We start from the raw sequence: 24,399 nt of genomic DNA on the forward strand, positions 1-24,399 counted from the left end.
AAATCTGCCTTTGAAGCAAATATTTGGAATTGTGTCTCTATCTTGTCTAAAATAGCTCAGATTGACAGCGTCGTGGTTCAGGGGTTGGAAATGTGAGTTTGAACCTTTGCCATGGTTCCTTCTGTTTCTCTTGGGTTTTCTTCAGGTTTTTCCCACCATTCAAAGATGATGCAGTTCAGGCTGATCTGAGACTTAAACTAATTTTCCTGGACTGTAGGTGTTATGGGCATATGTTAGCATGTTAACCCTGTGAAGACCTTGCAGAGAATCCAGGGTGTTTCCATGCCTTTTCCACTTTGTGCATAATAAGCCTGAATGGACACAGATACAGAATGTTCCCTATTATTTTTCCTTGTGTTGTGCATGAATGTTTTGGATTCCACATGTGGGTGTAGACAAGCTGAAGCAAATTCTCTCAACCTTTCAAATCATTGTAGTCCAGGGGAATATGAGGGATTTTGATGACCAGGATTTATGACAATTTAAAAAAATATCATTAATAATTTATTAATTATAACTTGAATATTCAATTCAATCCAATTACATTTTATTTATATAGCGCCAAATCACAACACAGGCTATTTAATGGCACTTAATATGCTTTGAACTACAGCTATTGTAGCACTTAGTTGATCAAGCCAACAGTCAGCCATCAGTTACACCACTTTTTGTATAACATAAATTGTTTAAAACTGTAAAGAGACATTGGTTATGTCTAATTAGATTAAATAACAAGTTCCTTGTTACTGCCTGTGACACGTTTTTAAGGTCAGACATACAACGGCCAATCAAAAAGTTAAATGTTCTTCCTAAAATCTTTTAGCTTTGGACACAGAAGGCGAGGTCTACTGTACGTTCATAAAATCAAAGGGGAAAATGTCTGGCTTCTTTGTTCACTTTTTTCCTCAAAGTGCATGTGATTAGAGTGTGATTTTCTAAGGCAGCAGATAATTACATAATCAGTCACCTGGACTGACATTGACAAACATTGTCCAGGTGAAGGAAAGGTCAGAAGGTGCAGATCATCAGCAGGATATTTCTGTAATTTCCTGTGCTAGTTTAATTTAAAAGTGTGAATGGTATCGTGCACAAATGCAGGTTCAGTAAGTGAAAAGACTGAGGTTCATGAATGACTGCAAAGCTTCCTGGTATTATTACTCCTGAATTAGATACAAGTGCTACATGTTGTGTAATCCACCCCTTTGAACAGCTCAGTGCTGAATGATTGGAAACTAAAAGAGGTCTGGATTGGTGGGTTCATTATGAAGACGAGTGGAGCTGACTTAGAGAGTTTTCTTTGCTTTTTGTGCCTTTTTGACAACTTTTTTGAGCTTATTTATTCATATATTCTATTTTGTTTATGAATGTATGTATGCTGTATGACGTATATTAAAGAAATGGTCCTATAATGTCAACAGGGAACTCTGTATTTCTGATTCCTGGCTGGTACGCCATGACCCGTCCTTTCTAATTCAAAAGAAAGTTCCTGCTGGAGTCAGAGAGGTTCCACTGTCCGTCTTTTATAGCACCAACCACAGGAAGCAGACGTCTTCAAAAAATGTACAGTTAGTGTGCATATATTGTTTTCTGGTGAACTGACTGGTATACAAATTTAAAAATGTTGGCAGCTCACAAAGGGTGTTTAATTAAAAACATGGTATTTTGATATCAGGTAAAAACCCAGTGCTCAATCAGAATTTTTTTTAATTACTGTTTGGTTCATATTGTGGCTATGCTTAGGTTTTGTCTTGTGTTTAGCCAAGCACGTGTTGTTAGTCTGAGTTGTTGACTGGTTGGTCCCCCACTTTGGTCCAGACTTAAATATCTCAACAACTAGTGGACAGATGAAATATTGTCTAAACATTCTTCCCCACCAGAGGATGAAGCCAATTGACTTTGGTCATCTTCATCTCCACTGCTACTAGGTTGACATTTGTGGTTTCAGCCTCTACTGCAGTACGAAGTATCTAACAGGGTCATCTAACATGAGGAATAGTAAATGTTTTAGAGTACCTACTTCCTATCTGCAATTCAAGTTAGCTGACAATAGCACTTAGTTCCAAGTACCGCTGTGCACCCTCACAGGCCTGTTAGCTTGGCTGTAGACTCTTAACCTCTACAAAGCCATTTGAGGACATGAATGTTTCTTTCTCACAAACTAAGATGCTCTTTCCGGCAGGTAAAATGTTACATTGATAGGAAGTCACCAAACTTTTTCTGATGTTCATCGTTTTTTGAGATTAATCAATGTCTTCAGTATACACAGTAGTATTGGAGCATATCCACCACCATGTGTTCTATGTTCACATTTATGGTTTTATAAAGCTAAGAAGATCAGACATACAACAACATTTTTATGCTTTATGTATTTTGACAATGATAAGCAGGTGTCTAATGGCACATATGTGACAGAAATTACTTTGTTGCCTGTCTGCTTAAACTAACACTGCTGACAGGATATTACTGTCAGTTTCTCCACTACACAAAAAAATTAAAAAAAAAAAAAAATTATGAATGTCCTGAGGGGACTCCATTATTGATTTATTTGAACAATTTCTAAATATTTTTAGCCTCCCTAATGAGTTGTTTGTTGTTGAGCACTGTTGAAATGGGGATTCTGTTGGAAAGAAAGTAAATCAGTCATTAGCAGTGGCCAGGACTCGCCACGCTCCATTTCACATTGTTTTAGCTGCGTGCCAGGGCCAGGAAATGATCCGGCAAAGACCATTTTTCTCAGGAAGGAAAAAGTGTTAAATAAATGATCAAGGTTTTATTTCTTCAATCAATCACAGTAATCCAGTGGTCGTAGGCACCACCTACAGTATGTGTAGTTTTAGGTGCATTCGTTAGTGTAGCCACCCTAATCTGAGAGGACTCAAGGGTTTTATGGAGATTTCTTGAAACACACTGTGAATTTGAATGCATGAAAAGAAACCCAGAGCTGCACATCCTTCAGCTTCTGAATGGCAGTCGACATCACTATTCCCACATGAAAGTTTCTTCCTGCCAGAGTAATCAGTCATAGAGAAATCAGTCCGCCCAATGCAATTACAGACACAACCGCCAATTATGACCAATAGTACCACAGCCAAATTGGTTAAATCCATGAGTCATGCCATAAAATGGATCTAGTTACTGCTATAATGAAATTCTGGCATGTAATGCAGATCTGTCCTCTACAGTTTTTCCCCTTTAATAGCCTGTGCAGATCAGCAGGCAAAAAAAGAACAAGTGTTAAGACCAGTTAATCGCACTGGCATGCTAATTCAGTATACTGGGCATGCTGAGCTAATGTTTCAGCAGCAGTTACAACCATGGGGCATGAGTGCTGTTGGGGTTTCTAAACTCTACTTTAAATTGTGCTGACAAAGATCTGAGGAGAGAGAATTTTATACTTGACTACTTTTTAAAATATAATGTGTGTGCCTGAGTACAGCTACGCTACTTTGTAGTTATGATTCCAGTGTTTTGTCTTACTTACAATATGTTATTAAGACAATACCGTCTAAGAAATAGATAATTCTCATTGGATTGATGTTTTATTTTGGTTTTGCTTTGTGTAGTTTTGTTGGCACTGTTACTGTGTTGTGGGAGTACCTTGACTATACAGATCAAGCTGTTCACAACTTCTTTTAAGATATAGCGACATGGATTTAAAAGCATTTGGGTAGAGAGCAATGAGAGCCCTCTATTGATGATGTGCCCCAATTCAACTCTGTTGTTATAGTATTTTGTGTGTGAGAAGAGAAACCACATACCACACTGTCACAAATTGGACTAAAGTTTTCTGTGTCCTCGGTGGTTTTACAATCTTGTTTTGGTGGCCATAGACAGGAGGATCATGCTGCTGCTAAAAGTCTTAGTTCATGCAGTGTCTCAATTAATAAATGACTGCTCAGTGTGTATTCAAATTAAAAATGGAGCTGGATGGACCTATAACTATTCAATATCTCTTTTTAAAACCTTCATTTGATACATATTAATGATAAGTTTAAAATATTGGGAAGGTGTGAACACGGTGTTCTCAGGCTTAACCTCCACGGATAAGTAGAGGGCAATGAATCCGTCTGTCTAGAGGTAATTCTGTCTGTCGAGAGAGATGAAAATTTGACAGTGACTGATGTGTAATCAGCCATGCTCGCTCAACAGAAACCTGTCTCTGAAAATGAATTAGGATTAATGTATGTGGACAGGCACAACAGATCAATGTGGCCACCTTCTAACTCCTTAGTATTTAAAAGTAGCCTCATTACTTTATTTATCATCACGTCCATGCCTTCCCCTACCGGCCTTAATTCCTCACAGTTAATTTGGAGTCATTCGTTTATTTATATCCTATGTAGTTAGATTTCTATGTGCTTCCTCTTTAGCTTCATAGTCTACTGTTTCTTATGGTAAGCCCATTCTACCGTCTTAACATTAAACAGTCTCATCTCCAGTACTTCCATGCTTTGCTAAGTTAGCAGGGCACACATTGAATGAGTCAAGAAGGTAAGGTAAAAGAACCTTCATGGATGTGGCGGGTTTTAAGGTTCCAGTCTCTCACAAAAACACACAAATGAGTCAAAATGTAGAAAAAACAACTGGCAGCACTGTCATTGTTCCTGTTTCTGCTGAGGAGGAAAAATAAGGCGAGACATCTATTGTGGTGGACAGCTGCTTGGAAAATGTGCACAGTGTGAAGCGTGGTGCAGGGAGATAGGCAAGAAGATTACAAAACCATGGTGATGTTTTGTTATTTGGTGGCTTCCAGCTTTGCTTCTTTTTCTGTTTGTTTTATAAGCCAAGCTCTTCTTGACTTTTGCTGCTCCTTGTTCTGGCAACTTTTTACAAATCTTACACAACAGTGCAAGAATGTTGCATGGTTTTATACTGTCAAAATCAACCGTGTTTAAAACCTTCTGATTGAGCAAAGACCTTCTGTCAGATTTCCAGTCTCATCCAACAAGTATAAAGAGCATCAATGACAGCCTTTCACATCAATACATCTCAGACGTGTTTTTCTTTTTTAATTAAAAAAAAAGCCTGGCTGTGACAACCAAACCTAAAGTCATGAAATGTGCCTCTACCTTTGGAATATAGCTTAATATAAATCTTACTAAAAAGACACAATGGAAAAATACATTTAAATTTGTGGATTCTTAGCAGTTCGCTGCAGGTTGCATGTGTAATTAAAAGTAGGAGACAGAACTATTTTTGTGTTTCCGCGTAAACAACAAACCTTGAAACCAAAGGAGAGGCACTGCAAACATCTCATTATGTCACAGAATTTCTTTTGAGCCAACCAAGTAGCGCATTGTGACCAGCAATGCATTTCATTAAACATCATTCGCTCGTATCTTATATAAACGTATACTATATGCTGGGAAAAGGTTAGTTAACATCCTGCTTAATGGAAACCAGCAGTGGCCAGTATGCACTGTGATGTTGTACACGTACCGCTTTCATTGTGGTGTTCTGCAGACTATGTGATTAATTAGTCTGGTAAAGTTTCCTTGTAATGTAACCATCTGCGCTGCCATTATTCAAAGCCATTGCCCTCAAAGAAAAGGTATGACCATGAGGTAAACAAGGAGACATCGTCCATCATAGATCATTCAGTCACCGGATCTCCACAATAATTCAAGAACGCTCAACGCTTCCTGACTCACTCCGATCTTTATTTGTTCCTAGCACACAATGTCTTAAGTTTCAGTATAAATGAGAGGCATTTCCCATCGCAAGCTAAATTTGGGTCCAAACTAGTCCACAAAACCTGGCTGCTTTACCCTCTGAGCAGATTGTCAGTAAATGCTGCCAGAAAACCACAGCATGTACCGGAATCTGCCTCGGCTCCAGCCTCCCTGATCATCGTCAGGTTGTTTAGCCCACTACTGTTTCCCTTGACATGGTGTGGTTATCACAGTTGCCTAAAGGTAGAAGGTGTTTACCTAGATTTAACACTGCAGAGCCTTGTGAGCTAAACTCATCAACAAGGGTAGGCAGGCAAGCTGAAATAAACCACAGTATGTCCAATAAAATCCTATTTAGAGCATTATTCAAAGCACTGAATCACAAAATGCAGGGCCATTGTGTCTGAAAGAAGCTAACCCAATTGCTGTGAGCATAACAAGGAAGTGACCATTTGTGCTCATTCCCTTTGGAGCTTTTCCTACTTTTTTAAAACCCGTCTCAGCTGCACTTTATATAATTTAAATCCCCCCAGTGCAGGGAGACCGGTTCAATTCACGATACCATTAGCTGGTTCCTGGTGGTGTCCATGTGACCTAGAAAACCACAGGACTTTAAGTGATCCTGCAGTCTAGCCTTGCATATTTATCAAGGTTATATAACAAATATCTGGTGAAGATTGCTCAATACTGCCTTTCATTCCAGCAGTGCTTCAGCATCTGTTCCATTTGATATGTTTCTGCTTTGGTCCATAAAGTTTGTACCATGATAACCAACGCTCGCACTGCTGAACACGTTGTTAGTGCTGCAATGCTGATGCTAGAGCAGCGTTGTGTTCTGTTTTGTGTTTCCTGTGTGGATTTGGATTCAGTGTTTAAGTCTGGTAAAAGTTAGAGAGGATTTGTTTCTCATACGGTGTCACTCTGTGGTGATTCAGCTGAACAGGAGAGTAATATTCCTTTTTTAATAATTAGCCCAAGGTCAATCAATACTGATGCCATCCCCACTATAAATGATCCATTCATTTCAATTTCTACTTGTTACTGTTAAAGATGTTCTGATTAAGGACTTGTTCACTCCTTAATTTATGGCCTAACACATTGACATGTTGTAATTTCAATATTTAAAGTTGTTTGACTCACAAATTTAAAAAGAATAAGTCCTACTGACGTAACACCAATATGCCAGGAATTAAAAACTCATTTATTCTATGAAGTTCCTTTAGTAACTTTACCTTCCAAAGGAGCATCTGTTTACAAAGGCTTTTTTTTTTCTTCCCAAATGGTATGTTTACCCTTGGGATGGGACACAAAACCAGCTGTGTATGAAACTTCCATCTGTGCTTACATTAGTCAGGTCACGGTTTGTTTAGCATGAATGTGCTGTACTAAAACTGCTCAGTATCTGGATCATTTGAGATGCCTTTTTTTCTTCTTTTTTTTTTATTGTAACATGAATTAAACTCTGACCACCAATTTTTGAACAGTTGTTTAAACAAAGATAAACTGAATTTGTATTAGCTAGCTTCTTTTGTGCTGACATTATGAAGAATAATGTTTTATGTGAGATTTGCAGACACCTCACAGAACAGATGCTACCTCCCTAAAATCTTAAAAGGTGCATCTGTGGCTTAGACGGTTAAGTGGTTCAACCCCTAGTTCCTACTTTCAATGCGCCAAAGTGTGCTTGGGCAAGGCACTTAACTCCAAGTTGTTTGTGATGGCAAGCAAGCACCTTGCATGGTAGCGCTGTCACCATTGGGTGTGCGTGAGTGTGTGTGCTTGTGTGAAAAGGAGGCAAAAATTGTAAAAGCGCTTTGTAGATCTCTAAGGTGTTAATAAGTGCAGACCATTTACCAATAAAGTAATCACCTTAAGAGATTTTTGGAATTAGGTTATATTGTGACATGTACATTATGATACTAAATTAGTTTTAGATACTAAGATAACCCTCCATTGGTTTGTAAGTAAGCAAGGATAAATGTTCCTTTCACATTATTGACATACATTGAAAAAAGCTACCTACAATTTTACAATATTTATTTTTTTCAGTTGTTTCAGTGTATTTAGTTTACATTGCATTATTTACAATAGAGTTTTAAGGAAATAGAGGAACACATTAAATTAGAAGTTTATTAAATAGTTGCCTACAATGATTACAAGGATTAGGTTCCTTATTTTCCACGCATCAGCTTGTCACTTCTCCCATTTCTGCTGTCCCGTTGCTGCATATCTGATCATTGACTGTATGTCTCAACTGTCTGATCCTATTGATAGATAATATAGTAAATCCAGAGTAATATGAGCACTTATGACTATACTGTAAATATCATCACATCGATAACAAGTGCACACAAACAATCATTCACACGCACAAATCATGAAGCGTATTGGGCAAAGCTGTTGTCATGGCAATAAGCTGTGAAGTGAATGCAAACTATACCTGCTGCCTGTCGCCGGAATTAACAGATGTGTGGAACATGTCGTTATGGTGCCAGAAGCTCCACTAATTATGTAATTACACGATCAGAAAAAGGATTAAAATATTGCATTAACCAGTTCACCTGTTGTGAGACTGCGACTTTTGCTGTGTAAATGATCACTACCTACCTGGATTAACAGCCACAGAAACATGTTTATACATCTAACAAAGATAAACGCACCCACTGCATCTTTGTATCAACTGCTAATCTAAATCCTGCATCAGTGAGATAGTGGCGTGTTATTTCATCTCTAAAGCCACATCACCGTAGATACTACATTAAAAGTTACGATGGCAGTTGAAGGAGACCTCATTTCTTAAGGTCCTGCAAACTGCTCCTGTGATACTGTCTTATCCTGCTAGAACTCATACTGACCAGAGATTTAATTTCCTATGTCCTATGACCTGCTCACAACTTGACATGTGTTTGTGGTAACTGGTCTTTCTAAGTGAAATGAAAAGGGTCAGTATGAAGGCTCCTGGACTCTCGTGTCCAGAAGCTAAAGCAGTGCATGAGCAGCGCTAGACTCTTTTTTTTTCCTTCACCTCTTAAAATCCATCTGCAAAACATATTCAACATGCTTGATGTGATGGCCAAAGAGTTGCAGGCTTCTGAACTGTTAAATATCTCTCTGTGCAGTTGTTACCTTGACCCTCAGTGCCGTCATAGCATGAGCCAGTTAGAAAATTCGGACTCCGAGCACTGCGGTAAAGACCAAAGCAGCTCCTTCATTCAAACCATCAGGTCTGATTATCAGTGATTCCACATATAAAATCATGTTTGATAAAACCATATTCTTTCTCATGTACAAAGATCTCTCTCCGATAATATAAGAATGTAAAGATGATAACAAAAAAACAAGGCAAGTCTAAACTAGATTTTGACCTATTTAAATGTCCTACAGAACAGTCCAGCAGTTAAGCTCCAGTAGACCAGATATTTATTTCTTGTATAGGTTACTGAACCTCCATACAGCAGTTTTCCACATGTGGTCTCTTCATTTATAATTACAGACTAATATATTCATGGACCACAGAGGTTGTTTTTTTTTTTTCTTTAAATGATAACTTTCATCCTAATATACAAGGTATATGAAGGCTAGAAGCCAATATGATTTCACATCTGATTACCATGTCGGGGTGTCAGTGGTTCTACTACCATTGCCAGCGTTTGCCAGTAGAGCCACAATCGCAAGTGTATTTTGACATTATTCTCGTAATATTGGAAATATACTCAGACATATATAGTGGTTGCAGTTGCAGATTTGCATATCATAAAAAAAAGTGCACTATTGGCTTTGATGAAGGTCTTTGCTCTTAGAGTGCCCTTCTAGTGGTTAAAGTGTTGATATTTTAAGGTGCAGTATTTCTAGAGTGCAGCTACAGATGTAAAAGGTGCACCTAGACTTCTCACTGCATCCAGAATGAGACAACACATTATCCCCATTTTAGCCTCCTGACACTGGCTTCCTCTGAAAATCTGTATTGATTTTAATTCTATCGATAGTATTTAAACCACGTTCCACGCTTTGAAATCTGCATGACTGAGATAATCTCACAAGGTCCGTATGAGTGCGTAGACTTAGATCAGTTGATACTGGGTTTTATCTGATAGGGCTCGTAAACTGTGAAGTGAAATCACAGTTGTGCCCCAGTATCATCTTTTAGTAAAGTAAATTACTGATTGAGAGGAAGAACAGTATGTGCACTTACTTTTAGCACTGATCATCATTCAGGGGAAAACACTTGTGATATTGTGAGAAAAAAATCTCAACACAACACAACACAACAAACAATCATAAAACAATATGTTCCTGTTGATTAGATTAAATCACTACTATCTAGACTGAACTGTATGATATGTAATTTGGAACCGAAGCTGGTAGATCTGACCTGTGACAGTCCTAATTAAAATTACTGAACCTACATTAACATGCATTGCTCAGGTTTGTCCTGCTTGCTACATGCTCTGAATGCTCAACAACCACTTGACTCTGCTTCCAAGACTCAGCAAACCCAGGAGGAGGCAGGGTGGAATAAAACTTTGTTTGAATAAAATGTTAAATTTAAACAGTGCAAATAAAGTAATGGAAGGAATAGAATGAAAAGCCAAAACTAACCTCATGTCCCGGTTTTATTCTATCACAAGGCACTGTTTGGTATTTGGTGTTGGTTCATAGCATAGATGTGGGATGCACATGAATAATCTTAATAACTTTTATTTTAAAAAACTGAGTCAGTTTGCCTAAGGTTGTTTTAAAATGAAAGGTTAATCTTAATCCCCAGATTTTATTTCCAATATGTAACTTCAACATGAAACTGTGATGCAGTAAAAAAAAATTAAAAAGTCACTTAATAGTGAGATCTTAATGTTGTTTCAGATGTATATTGGATCTTAGTGGCAAGGATCTGTGCTAAAAAGGCAACACTGACAAACCCTCCCCATGTAAAAATAAAGCTTCCTTTTATGGATGTATGGACACTTCCGTGTGTTAAAGTTAACCCTTCATTCACCAATCAGTGGCTAATTATAAATTTGCCTTATCTTGCTATCCATGTGTAAGTATACATTTTGTGTTTGGGTGCCGCGGTTGCCACTTAACCATTATTATTATTGTTAGTTACACCTAAAGACTAACCGAAACTAAAGACATCTAAGCTAACAAGTAATGTATTATACGGACACTTGTTTCTGTTATTTAAAAAAAAAACATTATTTTGCTGGCAGGCTACAAATACACCTCTCTGTATAACACAATATAGTTCAACAGCTGCACAAACTGAAGCCTATACAGTGGCATTCACACCTCTCTAAAATTCAACTAAACAAAACAAAACTGAACATTAAAACCCTCATGATTTATCACAGGGCTCCTAATTATATCCGACTGAAGCTGTTTTAAAGCGTAGACCTCATAAACAGGAGTGTATAATCGTAGCTTGGAAAATAAACAGGTATAATGTACCCACCTGAGGACACACTGTATCAGTCTTCTCGATCTTGTCTACCAATGAACCTGTTGCTGATATTATCAGTTATTTAGAGGTTTCTGTAAAGCAGCGCAGCAGTGAACTCGGGGCTACCAGAGAGACACGGAAGGTTCAGCATTATCTAATCCTGCGGCGGCCGCAGCAGCGCAGACACGGTGAAGGCAGAAAGTATTCTAGCTGGAGTCAGACCCACTGCCTTAGGCACCCATGTAAAGTCTCCATGGTTGGATTTGTGTCTTCACAATTTGCCCTCAGTACAGTGTGTATATATGTGTATGTGTGCAGTTATTTATGAAGAAGTGTTTGTTTACTGCTGAGTTTGTGTAGGAGAAAAGTCTGCCCTGATACTGAACTCTTGACACTGTTTATGTTCTCTGTACATTATATTATACAAATGGAATACACTGCATTATGCTGCATCAGTTCTGAAGTTAATCATACATGGATTTATTTGCTTACAGTATATATGAATTATCCTTTACTTCCTGCCTCCAGTTCACCTGAAATATTCCTGCTTGCACACACTTGGTTGTTAGAATTGACTTTGTCAATATCACATTACGGGGGTTAAATTTCAAACTTAGAGTAAAGTAACCAGGCACATTCTGATCTGATCCATATTTTGTTGTCGGTGCTAGGTTGCTGTGGGCCATCAGGAATCAGAGTCACACCAGCGTGTGTTAAACCTAACCAGCTTTGGTGTCTCCATGACAGGATTACCACATCAAATGTGAGGGCAGCCTCCTGCAGTGGCATCCTGTCGGTACAGGCCCTTTCATGTCCTGTTAAGACCTCAGGCTCCACTGTATGCACTCTCCTAAATCCCCAGTGTAAATAGGACATGATGAGGAATGTGTCTGTTTGTGTGTACAAGTGTGTTTACGTGTCCACTTATAAATGTGTTTTCAAGTCCTTCGAATTCTGTATTTATTTGGCTTTGACTGGCGTTCACATGCACTTAGAAAGAGCAAGAAGGGCTTTGACCTCAGAATAAATATGTAGGATGTTGTTCAGAATCTTATTTTTTATGCTTATACGTGTGTGTGTGTGTGTGTATGAATGAATGTGATTGTTTAGTATTCCTGAAGAAAAAGAACAAAGCGTCAAGATGTACTTAGCACAACATGGGTAAAAGTAAAGTTAATAGGTTTCAGCTGCAGCAGCCTCTATTAGATCTACCACTTACTATTAGCATGCAGTTGTGGCTTTTCCTTGTGTTTATTCACTATTTGGACGGCACAGAGTGCACTTAGAAAGACCATTTGAATTTGTTTTAGTTTTGTATTTCTCTATTTAACAATGGTTATCTCACATTCAGATTTTTTCAGTGATTCAAACAGGTCGGGTGCCCACTAAATTTAGAAATACGTAATCAATGTGAGTTTATTATGCCGGATTAAGACGGTTAATGACATCTTTCCAGATACCTGAAAAATACTGACAGGAAAAAAAAAACAGCTCCCTTATTGGCATGTTTCTTTGATGAGAGTGAACAATGTTAACTGTTTCCTTGCAACAGCTGCAGGAGCTGAGCATTGACTGAAAATGTCATTGGTGGGACAGATGTGTCACTCGTTACTAATGGGTTAACAAAATAACAATTCTCCCAACAAGAAATGTTGTAATGTGAACACAATGTCAGGCTGAACCAATTAAATTTGAACTAGACTTGTGTTTGAGATGTCAACTTAAATAGACACCTGCCATAGCTTTGCATTTTATACCAGGCAAATCCTTAGAAACAACACACTATATGGAAGTCAGAATAACCTCAATTTATTAGTTGTCAAGTCATGTGTGTTTTTTCAGCCCAATATCACATACAATGTCTCAATAGGCTTTCCCAGCCCACAACAGCAACAGATCCCAACTAAGCATAAACGCTTTATTGAAGCAGTGGGAAAAATTCCCCTCAGGAAAAAAAGGGCCAGGGGAGAAATTAAAGAAGAGCATTGTATGCTGTAGGTGGGAATATGGTAATTGCAAAAAATGAACAGAAAGTTGTAACAGTTAGTAGAAATACAAAATACAGCAATGGGATTATAAATCTACAATAGGATTATAACGGATCCAATACTAATGTAGCAAATCCAGTCCAAGAAGTCCAAGAGGTGGCTATAAGCAGATTAATTCAATAACATATGTAAATCCAACAAAATGACTTAATGATAGTTTGTGACATGATTCAGAGTCCTTGATAGTGGGTACTTAGGATAAGGTGTCTGGTCCTTGTTTGAATTACATACACATTTTAACCACTTTATTTCCTACCATTTCCCAAAAAATATATTTTTAAATCTTAGATAGGGATGATTTTCAGAGTAGTGTCCTGCACTGTCAAATATTTGGCATAACAAGAACTAGTTATTCGAGTTATCATATTCAAGGCTCCCTCGAGAGAATTAGAGTTATAGCGCACAAGGCATTTAGTCTATTCAGCCATGACTTTACTGAATGAAGTACAGTCTGCTGTGGCCTGTAGCCGCAGCCAAGATAAAGAAATGTTGCTGCTCACTGGGTTATTACCTCATGCTTGGTAGAGATAACCTGATAGCTGCTGCTCTCTTTCAGCTCTCTCTCTTCCAAAGGAAAACCAGTCAGTCCCTCATCCTGAACTAACCACCAGCCGCAGCATTTGCTGCATCTGTGACTGACAGTTAACATCACTGCTACATTTTCAACTCCTTTTCAGATACAGGTGTACCAAACAACTGCTGCATAACCATAAGCTACTGCAAATGTATTTCTTTTTTCTTTTTGAGAGATCATATTCAACTCACTGTTGCAAAAAAGTAAGAAATGCATCAGTCTGTGTGTCGGCATTATTGTGAATTGCAAACATTTGCATGCCAGGCTAACCAGCGTACCATCTACAACAGTGTTGCCTTCAAAGTGAAATAATTACCTAACTGTGTTATTTTTTGAGGCTGTGGGCTACATATCAGAAATACTCTTTACTCACTGAGACATCCATTGTGTGGAAGCCAAGATGCTACAACAGTATATCTGAGTTTAGTCTTTTTTTCAAATTCAAGCCAAGTCGCAGAGTTACTAAGAAAGTTACCTACAACAGCAGCTAAACTCTGCTAATGCCATTTGCCAGCTAGAAACGAGAGCTTTGTGTCAACCTTTTAGCCTCATCACTTGATCTTCATCAGCAGATGGAGTTTGCTTGGTTGTCATAGAGATGTATCTGTGTGGTCGATATGTCAGCTCTGTAGTGGTTATTATTTCCTCCATACAGTAGCCCTGTAAGATTTCTCATTTGCGTTGGTTTAAAAGTGAAACGGGTCCACTCACTGTCTTTTCCTGAAGCTGTCACCTGTATCACATGGTTCATGTTGCATCATTGCTGAGCTCATATGTCATCATCTCCATGTAACATGATCAAACAACATCTGTTCATGAATCCTTTCAACCCTCTGAGAGAAAGAGATGAGGTAAACGTCGTTAGCTTGTGACAGTCACTCTTCACTAGTTGTTTAATGAGTTTGACGTAAAGTTTGTTGTTCCTTGTGTTTGTTTGGTGAGTTTCCACCACAGTAATGTGCCTGCAACTGAATTCTGAGAGATCTCTTGATTTGGTTCAAAGGCTTCAGGCAGGGTAGGCAACTTCCTAAATGAGCAGTGATTACTAATATCACAGCATTCCATCTCCAAAGTTTAGTATTTACATATTTGTAAACTTTGGCAACTTAGCTCAAATATGATTAAGATTAAGAATAGAGGCTTCGAGCAATGCATTCGAATCAAATGTTGATTTTTTTTAAATATATGCTTTTAAATTGTATGAGACATATATTTTGCAGTGTATGCTTTTCGGAGCCTTGAAGAATTCAGCAGCTGAAATTGGTTCAAGTCCAAAACAATTTACGGAAAAAATTGCAACACTGTTGAAAGCAATAGAATTTCACAGAGAAGGTTGTGACCCATCAACAATGTTCTTTCTTGCCAAAATAACACACACACTCACAATGAATACATCACCTGTCTAATACAGGGCTTGGTTTATGGCTTCACATTGTCTCATGGGTGCAGGATACAGTGTCTGAATCCTTAGAAATTCCTTGGTATTCTGCATTATTTGGTCCCAAAATGTCAACTGATTTTCATCTAAGTCAGAATTACAGACAAACACAATGTTCTTCATCTAATATCACCTGACAAATTGTAATCATTTGTGTCTTTATGGAACACATACATTAAACACTCTGGTGTAAAAAGTAGGTGAACCCTTGGATTTAACAACTGTTGGAACCTCCTTAATGGTAACCTCACTCAGGATTCCCTGTAGCTGAATTTCAAACATGCACAACATTCAGAAGAAATGTTGGACAAGTCTTCCTGACACAAATCAGCTCTCTGAACAGGTTATTACACAGTATCCCTCTCGGGCTAAGGTCTGGGCTCCAAAAGGTGGATTTTTTTATGCTCTAATTCATTCTCTGGCAGATTCACCTCAATATTTAGAGCTATATATTAACAATCTAAGTGCATGGTGTAAAACGCAAGTGCATTTAGGGTGTCCAAATCCACTTTTGCTAGTTTTAACGTGGATTTTCTAAGCATAAATTATATAACGAGTAGTTCTGACCCAGCGATCTGATTGGTCAACTGTACATTTGGAACGTGCTCAAATCACCATAAAGCATCACCCCCTGCTCATCGCAAGAAATATCACTCCGCTGTCCAAATTGGAATATATAATTGGAATTGAATTTCATATAATATGCAATATAATGTTGTTTTTACTTGTTAAAGGTCTTTGAAATGACCCATTTGGCGAAATCGGGTCTCTTTTGGTCCTTTCTTGTCGTTCCGAGCACCCAAATCGTAACAGCACAGACAGTCGCGCACTTAAAATCCTAGCGACGGCTAGCTTGACCGGTAATGTTTTAACACATGACATGGTGTTAAAATCTTAAAAATACATGACTCCATTGATATCTTTTTTTTTTTTCAGCGGATATCTTACTTGCAACGATATTGAGCGAGCTAAGCAGTTTAGTGTTTCTATGTGCTGTATTTATTCCGTTTTAGAAACCATTTCTAGAAAGCAATAAAACGGACTAGATCTCGCCTCTGTTGCTAGGTGGTTGCTAAGGGGCGGACTATTTCCTGGAGTGGTAAACTTGCATACAGTGTTTGTATTTATTATATTTTGCATTTTTGTGTGCCGTTTCTTGTCCCTATGTAAGTAGAGTGTGCGTGTGTTGTGCATTCTCCTATGTAGGTGTATAATCATGGTGTGTCAAGTGAAGTTCATATGTAATGATTTACAGTAAGCTGTGCATAAGAGTGCCATCATCTCTTTCTCAAAAAGAAAATGGAAAACCTAATTTCCTGCAATTTCCGTAGGTTTATAGTTCATTCTGTGTGTAATTAGGTCATCCTGATGCTTTGTGAAAGAAGGTTATTATGCAGAGAGGGTTGGTGTGCAACAAGCTGAAATATTATATCCTTATCCAACATACAGTATTTACACATATGGTGCATAATGAATTCAAACAAATATTTAACCCCTCATATTCAGATTAATAAAGTCTTTGAATTATGTCTTTGTAATTCTCACCAACTATATACAAATAACAAAAGCAACACAATGTGCTTCTGTACACGATGAGTCCTCGTGTTTTTTCCTCCTGTTTGCTGATCACTCGCTCACACTTCTTGCTGAGTCCAGATGGAATCAGTTGGGGGTGACCACTCATGCCAAATATCAAATTTGAAACCTCAAGTCTGTCTTGTATGAATCAGAGATGAACACAGTATGGGTGGAAGTGGACAAGATGTTAAATAGAAAGAAAAGAAACTTTTTGAGTAGTCCAACAGCATTTCTCTCCTGATGGACTAAATGAGCAGAAGGGCTCATGCAACAACACAATCTTGCTGCCACATGAATGTGGTCACAATATGTCACTCTTATAGAGTTGTATTTTCTAATTTCTAGTTGTATTTTTTACTGTTTTAACACAAAGTAGTAAAATATATCAATTCAAATGTCATGCTTAAGCATGACATCCTGACAGTCGATTCACTTTTAAACTTCACTTCTGAGCCTTCTTTAAAAAAAAAAAAAAAAAAAAAAAGAGTGAGCGCAAACAAAAAAATGTGCAATCTAAAATCTTTCCTTCCACTGTTTTGGCCCATGGCAGGTGGTTGACATCAAAGAGAAGTTGAAGGAGTCCAAGAGGTTCTGGTCCAACTTGCCCGATGACATCTGTGCCGTGGGCAAACTCGCGGAGTCCGACGATGAGCAGTGCTGGAACAGCCACACGAAGGGCAGGTGAGGATTCTGCTACTCTTTATAACCACAGTAAAATCCCACTGCTCTCCTGTTATCACATTTTCCCTGCCAGGGATTAAAATAACCACACTTGGTTCCCAGATTAACTCTCTCTGTAAGTAAAATGGTTAGTACTTATATGGAGAACTTCTACAGTATATAAGCTCCGGGGCTCTAATACCCAGGGGACTGTTGAGTTTTCAACACTTCAGGTCACCCGTGCAGCTTGGAGAGTAACGCCGAGCTGTGCTCTGGATTGTTCAGTGAATTGTTTTCTGTGACAGTGAGGCAGAGAAACTGTCAGAGAAAATATATCACGCCATCACTTTGGTCCTCTCCAAGTGACAAAATCTCCAGATGGTGCAATAAAACACATTTATTTGTTCCAGAACCAATTTTAAGCATCGCTCTAAATCTGCTGGGTAAATTGATAATGAAACATCAGAAATAGTCAGATTGTGTTAACAGTGTGTTATAAAATCATCGAATTGTCTTGCTGAGTAAAAGGTGTCCAATGAAATACAAAATTAGTTATTAAATGGTGAGACATTAACACATATGCAGAACAAGTGTGAAAACATAAACAAACTACTGCAGCTGCAGAAATTAAATGACACTACTGTGTCATGAGCACAGCTTGCCATTGCCGTGTAGTGGGTTATTACACCACTGCATCAATGCAAAGCATTGAAATTATTATTTATATATTAAGTTTTAAAAGGCGAACCATAGACATTTTCAGTAGTGAAGTGCTACAACTCCCAATATTATATACTCTATATAATTTAGCCTGATTGCATACTTTGTTCTGTCTGATTTAAACCTGCAGTGCAAAGCTTTTGTTTCTTCCCTCTGATATTGAGAGTACTGTAATCACAAAAATCCTGTTGACAAGTGCTTATTTAGGTTTGGTCATTGCCTACGCCAATGCTCCAGCTGTACCACTGTGGATGAGTGGAGGATATATGAAATAAAAGACGTCACAACCCCCCACAAAATGACTCTTTTCACCGTCAGAATTTTATCCATTCGATCCGATAGAAGAAGAAATGTAATATCCGACAACAGATGGAAAAACTCTGTAAACTGTGAAGTACAGAGAGATTTATCTGGTGGTGAGAGTTTTAATCAGCATTGTGTGAATGCATTCTGCAAGTATTTGAATGTACCGGTAATTCTGCACTTTAGTTTTCAGCGTTCTTTTATTAGAAAGGATATATTTTATAATTCTGTCTAAATCCAGTTGGTCTACTTTGTGACTTATCAGCTTGTTACTAAAGATCATAACAAAGTCACACATGTGCCACAATTTCTAGAGATTATGTGCGTGTTTGTTTTGAAAGCCAGCATACAAACTCACAGGCAAACTCAGTTCAGTAAGTGAAAGAAATGGGCACAGTGGCTTCACAGGAAGTTGACACTAACACAGCACTGGCAAATGATCTCAGCTGTAATTTCTGTATTTTAAGTGGACTGGTTCGGTGGCAGATGGAGCACAATAATTAGAAAACATACATAAGTGACCACGACACAAGCAAATGAAGAGCACATCCTCAAATTCGTTGACCAGTTTCACTGCAGATATGTGGTTTAAATAAACCGGCTTTATTCATGAGTTGTCAAAAGAGTGCTTTGTTTATTTGCATGGGGTCTCTGAAGCTACTGTGAGTTGAGCTCCGTCGGGGACCACACAGTAGGTTGCCTGATTCAGTGGCAGTGATGCCACTTGATAGTGTCATTTAAATGATTAGTTAAGATTTAATACTTTTGTTTAATACTGTTTTTGGAGGGAGATTTGCTGTTAAATCAAACAAATATGTACAACATGGTTTCCTGCCGATTTATATATCGTTATTGGAACCATCATATATATTGATTTTGTGTTTTACATTATCTATTCAAACCATTGGTACATCAACCAAACATTTTGTAACACGTGGAAAATGGGCCTCATTCACCAGCCGTTGTTAAAAAGAAATTTATTTTTAAAGCACACTTATGCAGTTTTTTACAAAGATTCTGTCATTCACCGATATTTTCTTATTTGGGATTTTTTTTCTGAGGTACGAAAAAAAATCTACCAACACTCAAGAGCATATGTACGCACGTCTGAGTGCTGATATGTTTGTGTCAAATTATTGGTTCATGTGTTTTTCTTCAATTCAACAATTGTATTTGATAGTATTTCATCTGCAATGATACAGCATTCACTGAACGAGCAATCCCATCACATGCATCTTCTTTTTTATTTTCAATTTTACATCTTGTACTGTTATCTGACGGAGACTTTTTCCTAGGGCATTTCTTAAACACAAATTTAAGAAAAATCTTAAAAAGATCTCGGTGAATGAGGCCCAATGTTTCCATAACAGCTCACTTTTGTGATACAAATTTATCATGTGTTCCTGTGGCACAGATATTTCCCAGAAGTGGTGAAGGAGGGTTTAACCAACCAGGTGAACAACCCAGAGGTGGATGTGGATATCACCCGACCTGACACATTGATTCGGCAACAGATCATGGCTCTGCGTGTCATGACCAACAAGCTAAAGAATGCCTACAATGGAAATGACATCTACTTCCAGGACTCAAGTAAGTTTTCCAATCTCTCAGGTGTGCACGGCAAAACAATGCAATAAGTAAAAATACAGAGAAACGTTTCTCTGTTTCTTTGTCTCACTGCATGTTAGTTTTGATTTGGACAACACCACACAACACACCACAGATACATAAACTGTCACTACAGAAATAAGATTTCAGTTGTCATTCATGTAAGAGCTCCTCGTACAACTCTACAGGATGCTCAGTGTTGCACTGAGGCAAGACTGACATTATTAGGAGAATAAATAGCTCAAGGTGTGGTGACGCAGACGATGACAGACAGCCGAGCCCATGTTTACAAAGATGTGCATCACAAATGTTGCCGTGACAGAAACCATTCTTTCTGATTCTGTGGATCTGCTTTTGCAAACAAGATGTCTAGTTCTCAAGTGTTAGGAACGGTTGTGAAATGTACATGGCCTAGTTTACATTTATTTTGTTGGCCTCTTCAGCTTTATTGCTCAGTTTAAAACATTTGATGGAAAAGTAAAGTAAAAAAAAGTAACCAAATTAATATGTTACATTACTTTAATTAAGTAATTAAAATAGTTACATTATTTATTACATTTTAACAGGGCAACTAGTAATCTGTAACCTATTACATTTTAAAAGTAACATACCCAAAACTGTTTAAAAAAAATATACATTTGGGAAGAGGCTTTAACGGAGGCATTATATGATAGATATAGACAGCATGTGTAGCAGTTACATTTTGTAATAAGAACAAGTTGTGCTAGTAGAAAAACAACATATATAACAAACAGCTAAATATGAATACATGTCTACAATGTTGGTCATATAATGTATGTTATGAGTAAAAACAAGTATAAATGTCAATACGCTATAGGGAAGGTATATACAGTATACATAGTGGTATGGATATGTATTGATATGCAAGATCATAAGTAATGCAGGTAAGTGTATGTGCAGTGGTAAGTGAACAATATTCTTTGTGCTATGCTTTATTTGTGAAAGAGCCTTGTTTAATGATCAACATTTTGTACACACAGATTTTCAGAGCCACTATTTTTGGGCCATTTTCAATCCTGCACAACCTTTTTTTGCTCTGTCATCTGCAGAGGCCTAGTCACGCCAGCACCAAGAACTCTTAGTTCAATAAAATTACCCCAAAAAGCAGGTCCTTTTATGAGGGCTAACTAAATCCATGCAAGTCTTTTACATTGTGGTTTGTGGTTAACTTTGACACCTTAAAAGACAGAGGTATCATAGCTCATTAGCTTTGCTGTACCATCCAATTGAATGTAACCTGCCCCTGTCAAACTGGTCTGACAAAGGATTATGCTTTGCACACAATTACAAGGCAGGTGTCTATGGTACAAATGTGGCTCTGGAATAAACCGTGTGAGCTTAATATTTATCGTTGATACGAGCTGGCAAGCATGTTAGTTTGCCAGCTTCAGCAGTTCACCAATTACAGTAGCCATGCACCAAGTCACGAACAAGGTATTCAGGTAATGTACAAACACATCTTTCATACCAATTCTTCAAATCAAACTGACCCCACTAAATTAACATTGACAAAAGTCTTGGCCTTGAACATGTGCAGACTTAATGGACCCCCTTCCTCTTTTAATACATCTGTTATCACATCAGTAGAACTAACTAAATCAACAAGTGAACAACATGCCTGTGAAAAGGCTGTTATGGTAATGAGTAATGACATGACTGCAGCACATTAAGGAAAGTCTGTACAATTTGTTATCTCCACATATTTCCAGTCCCCTTTCTCAATATACCATAATTAATATGCAAAGCTCTTATGATCTGGTTTTGGAACATTGTTCAATAGTCTTTACTTTGCAGTTTTTTTAAGGTCTGAATTATATTCAAGAGAGTCATTTTGGTGTTGTTAGCAGAAGTCGCTCCTTCTTATTAGTTTTCTGGTGGTCCATCTGTAAATAATACCCTCATTAATTCAAAAATATGGTTAAAAAAAAGCTTTGTTTGGGGAGGGGGGGTTGATTGACAGGCTTATGGTGCAGTCAGGTTACAGCTATCAGTGGGCGGGACGTAGTATTGCCGGGTTTCCAATCAGATCTACCGTTCGCTCCCCTAGCTCGTCCAAATATGCCTCCAAATCGCCCAAACCAGCAAGATAGCGCCGGCCAATATCTGAATTCAAGGCTTCATAATGGCCGTTCACTGTTGGTTGCTGCTTGCTAGAAAAATTACTTCACTGCATTTCAGTGAATACGAATTTTGTTTTATTTATGGTCCAATCTTTTACGACAGAAAAGTAGCTGAATAAACCTCAACAAAAGGTCTTCCAAGGCATATGACTATACAGGTTGGGTGTTCGTTTCTGACCTGAAATACAACCTGGTAAGGGAAAGCTAATGGTTTGGGTTAGAATGATGACTTGAACCATCCTATGCATTAAAGTTACTACTTACCTTGCATTATGCAACCATTGTTGTCATGACGACAGAAAATGTGGTTTTAAAAAACAGTTACGACTTGTGGTTGGAAACGAGAAACAAATACCAGCCTTCTGCACTCATGTCTGCTGTTGTATATAGATGCCATTCGAAGTGTGTCACTTCTCTTGGGCACCAGGTTATCATTATGTGTTAGACTGACACAGGACGCTTCACTTTAATGAAATGTTAATTGTGGGCCGTAGAACAGTTAGCCTTCCAAACAGTGCGGTGCCCTATTGAATAGATTGAACCTGCAGACTAACATTAGACTTACTCGTATGTGCTGAAGTTGTACTGAAGTCTATTTAGACAGTGATAATATTGGTTAGCTGAGAAAAAGGTGAACAAACTCAATATTCAGTGACTGAGTCTTTGAACCAAACAAAACAATTCAAATCGGAGAAGTGAGTAACTACATTCTACCAGCCCCCACTGTAGATCAGTAGGACGTGCACCCACACATCCTACACACATTTCCACTTCTCTTTTGCCATGAAGCCAACTATGAGCTGCTTCTGATATCATTTTCCTATACATTTGAATTTTTGTGATTCTGTTGCTGCAGGTGATGAGGGCAGCAGCTCTGGCAGTGGCAGCGGTTGCTCTGACGGCTGCACGACGGAGTTTATTTTTGTCGGAACAGAGGCTCCTGTGATCGGAGCCGACAGAAGCGACGAGCACGCAGCAGCCGCTGCAGCAGGCAAGTCGCTTTCCTGCGGACCCTCCATACTGCTGGTGATGGCTGCCCTCACACTCCCACTCTGGGCAATGCAGACTCGATGGAGATAATACAGTGAGGCTCGATCACTGACTTTTATACGGTCACATAACAGTATGATTAACAGCAAGTTATACTGCTGTTCCCTCACTGGACATGTAGAACCTCCTGGAAACCTGTTGAGAATGGTTTACTGTATGGTGTGGTAGGATCGGAAGTCAGTGCAGTGCTGCATCCTGCTTGTCCCCCAAAGAATGCTCGGTGCCATCAGTGAACCAGCTTTCACGTCTCTGAAAAAAAAAAAAAAAAAAGTGGTGTTTTCTCATTGTTCCAAAGTGAGTTTTGAAAAACATGCCTCGCTTTTAGGAAATTAAACCATGTTAAGATGGTTCTGTCAGTGATTTTTCAGATAAAGGGGAATTTTTATTTTCCTTTGTATGATGAAGTGAAAACGAGACAACACCTATTTTATCCTATTAGTCTTTTTCCCCTCAGTCAAAAGGAGAAGGTTTTACTGTGTGCATGCGTGGATATGATGTTAACTGACAAAACATTGTTTCTCTTTTTTGTTTTTTTTAAGCAGGCTACACAGTTTTGGATTGGTTCGTACAGGATTGTACAGTGCTAGCAGTTCACCTGGTTTCCCATTTGGTCATATCAGTGTGGCTTCAGGAAGCAGCAGGTCTTACAGCCACTTTATTGTTGCACATTTAATTATCTCTAAGAAAGTGCTAATGTACTGCACTAAGAGAACTACTTTGCACAGATTATTTTTGTTGGCTTCATAAGTTTATAAAGCTACAGGAAACATCCACCCCATAGAGAAAAAGATCTATATTTTCAGATCATTTAACTGATTGTATTGTACTTACTTAAGCAGTTACAGTATGTATTTCACTGGAAATAAATTGTATCTTACTGGTTTAGTTAATGACAAAATTATTTTATAAAGGTATTATTTGTTTTTACAAGTTATTTGATCAGAAGAGGTTTTTCGCAAAAACACTAAGCCATTATACTAAAATTTCCTGCTAACTACGTTCAGTTACCTGATTTACTCTCTTCTTTTGGATTAACATGCACTTACATGGTTCATGTTAGTCCCAGAGGACTGAGAAAGGAGTAATATAAGGTATATGCTAACCAAATTTCAATTTCATTAATCTGTAATAATTTAGGATTATGATTCATTTTGTTTGCTTTTTGTTACT

General features: G+C 38.1%; 1 protein-coding gene across 3 annotated transcripts in view; it reads left to right on the top strand.

Moving 5' to 3' along the window:
- The window catches only part of gpc6a (glypican 6a), a 128,274-nt gene extending 104,106 nt beyond the window's left edge, over positions 1-24,168 (top strand). For all 3 annotated transcript variants that reach the window (XM_069697751.1, XM_069697749.1, XM_069697750.1), the window contains 3 exons: positions 17,298-17,428; positions 19,845-20,020; positions 23,036-24,168. In XM_069697751.1, the coding sequence (XP_069553852.1) occupies positions 17,298-17,428; positions 19,845-20,020; positions 23,036-23,259 (531 nt within the window). In that variant the 3' untranslated portion in view covers positions 23,260-24,168. The remainder of the gene's footprint in view (positions 1-17,297; positions 17,429-19,844; positions 20,021-23,035) is intronic.
- The last annotated feature ends 231 nt before the right edge of the window (positions 24,169-24,399 follow it).

This window comes from Brachyistius frenatus, unplaced genomic scaffold (assembly GCF_029030835.1).
Source record: "Brachyistius frenatus isolate BFR_SWC_R1_liver_20210118 unplaced genomic scaffold, ASM2903083v1 Contig_24, whole genome shotgun sequence".
In the NCBI taxonomy this organism is placed as follows: domain Eukaryota; kingdom Metazoa; phylum Chordata; class Actinopteri; family Embiotocidae; genus Brachyistius; species Brachyistius frenatus.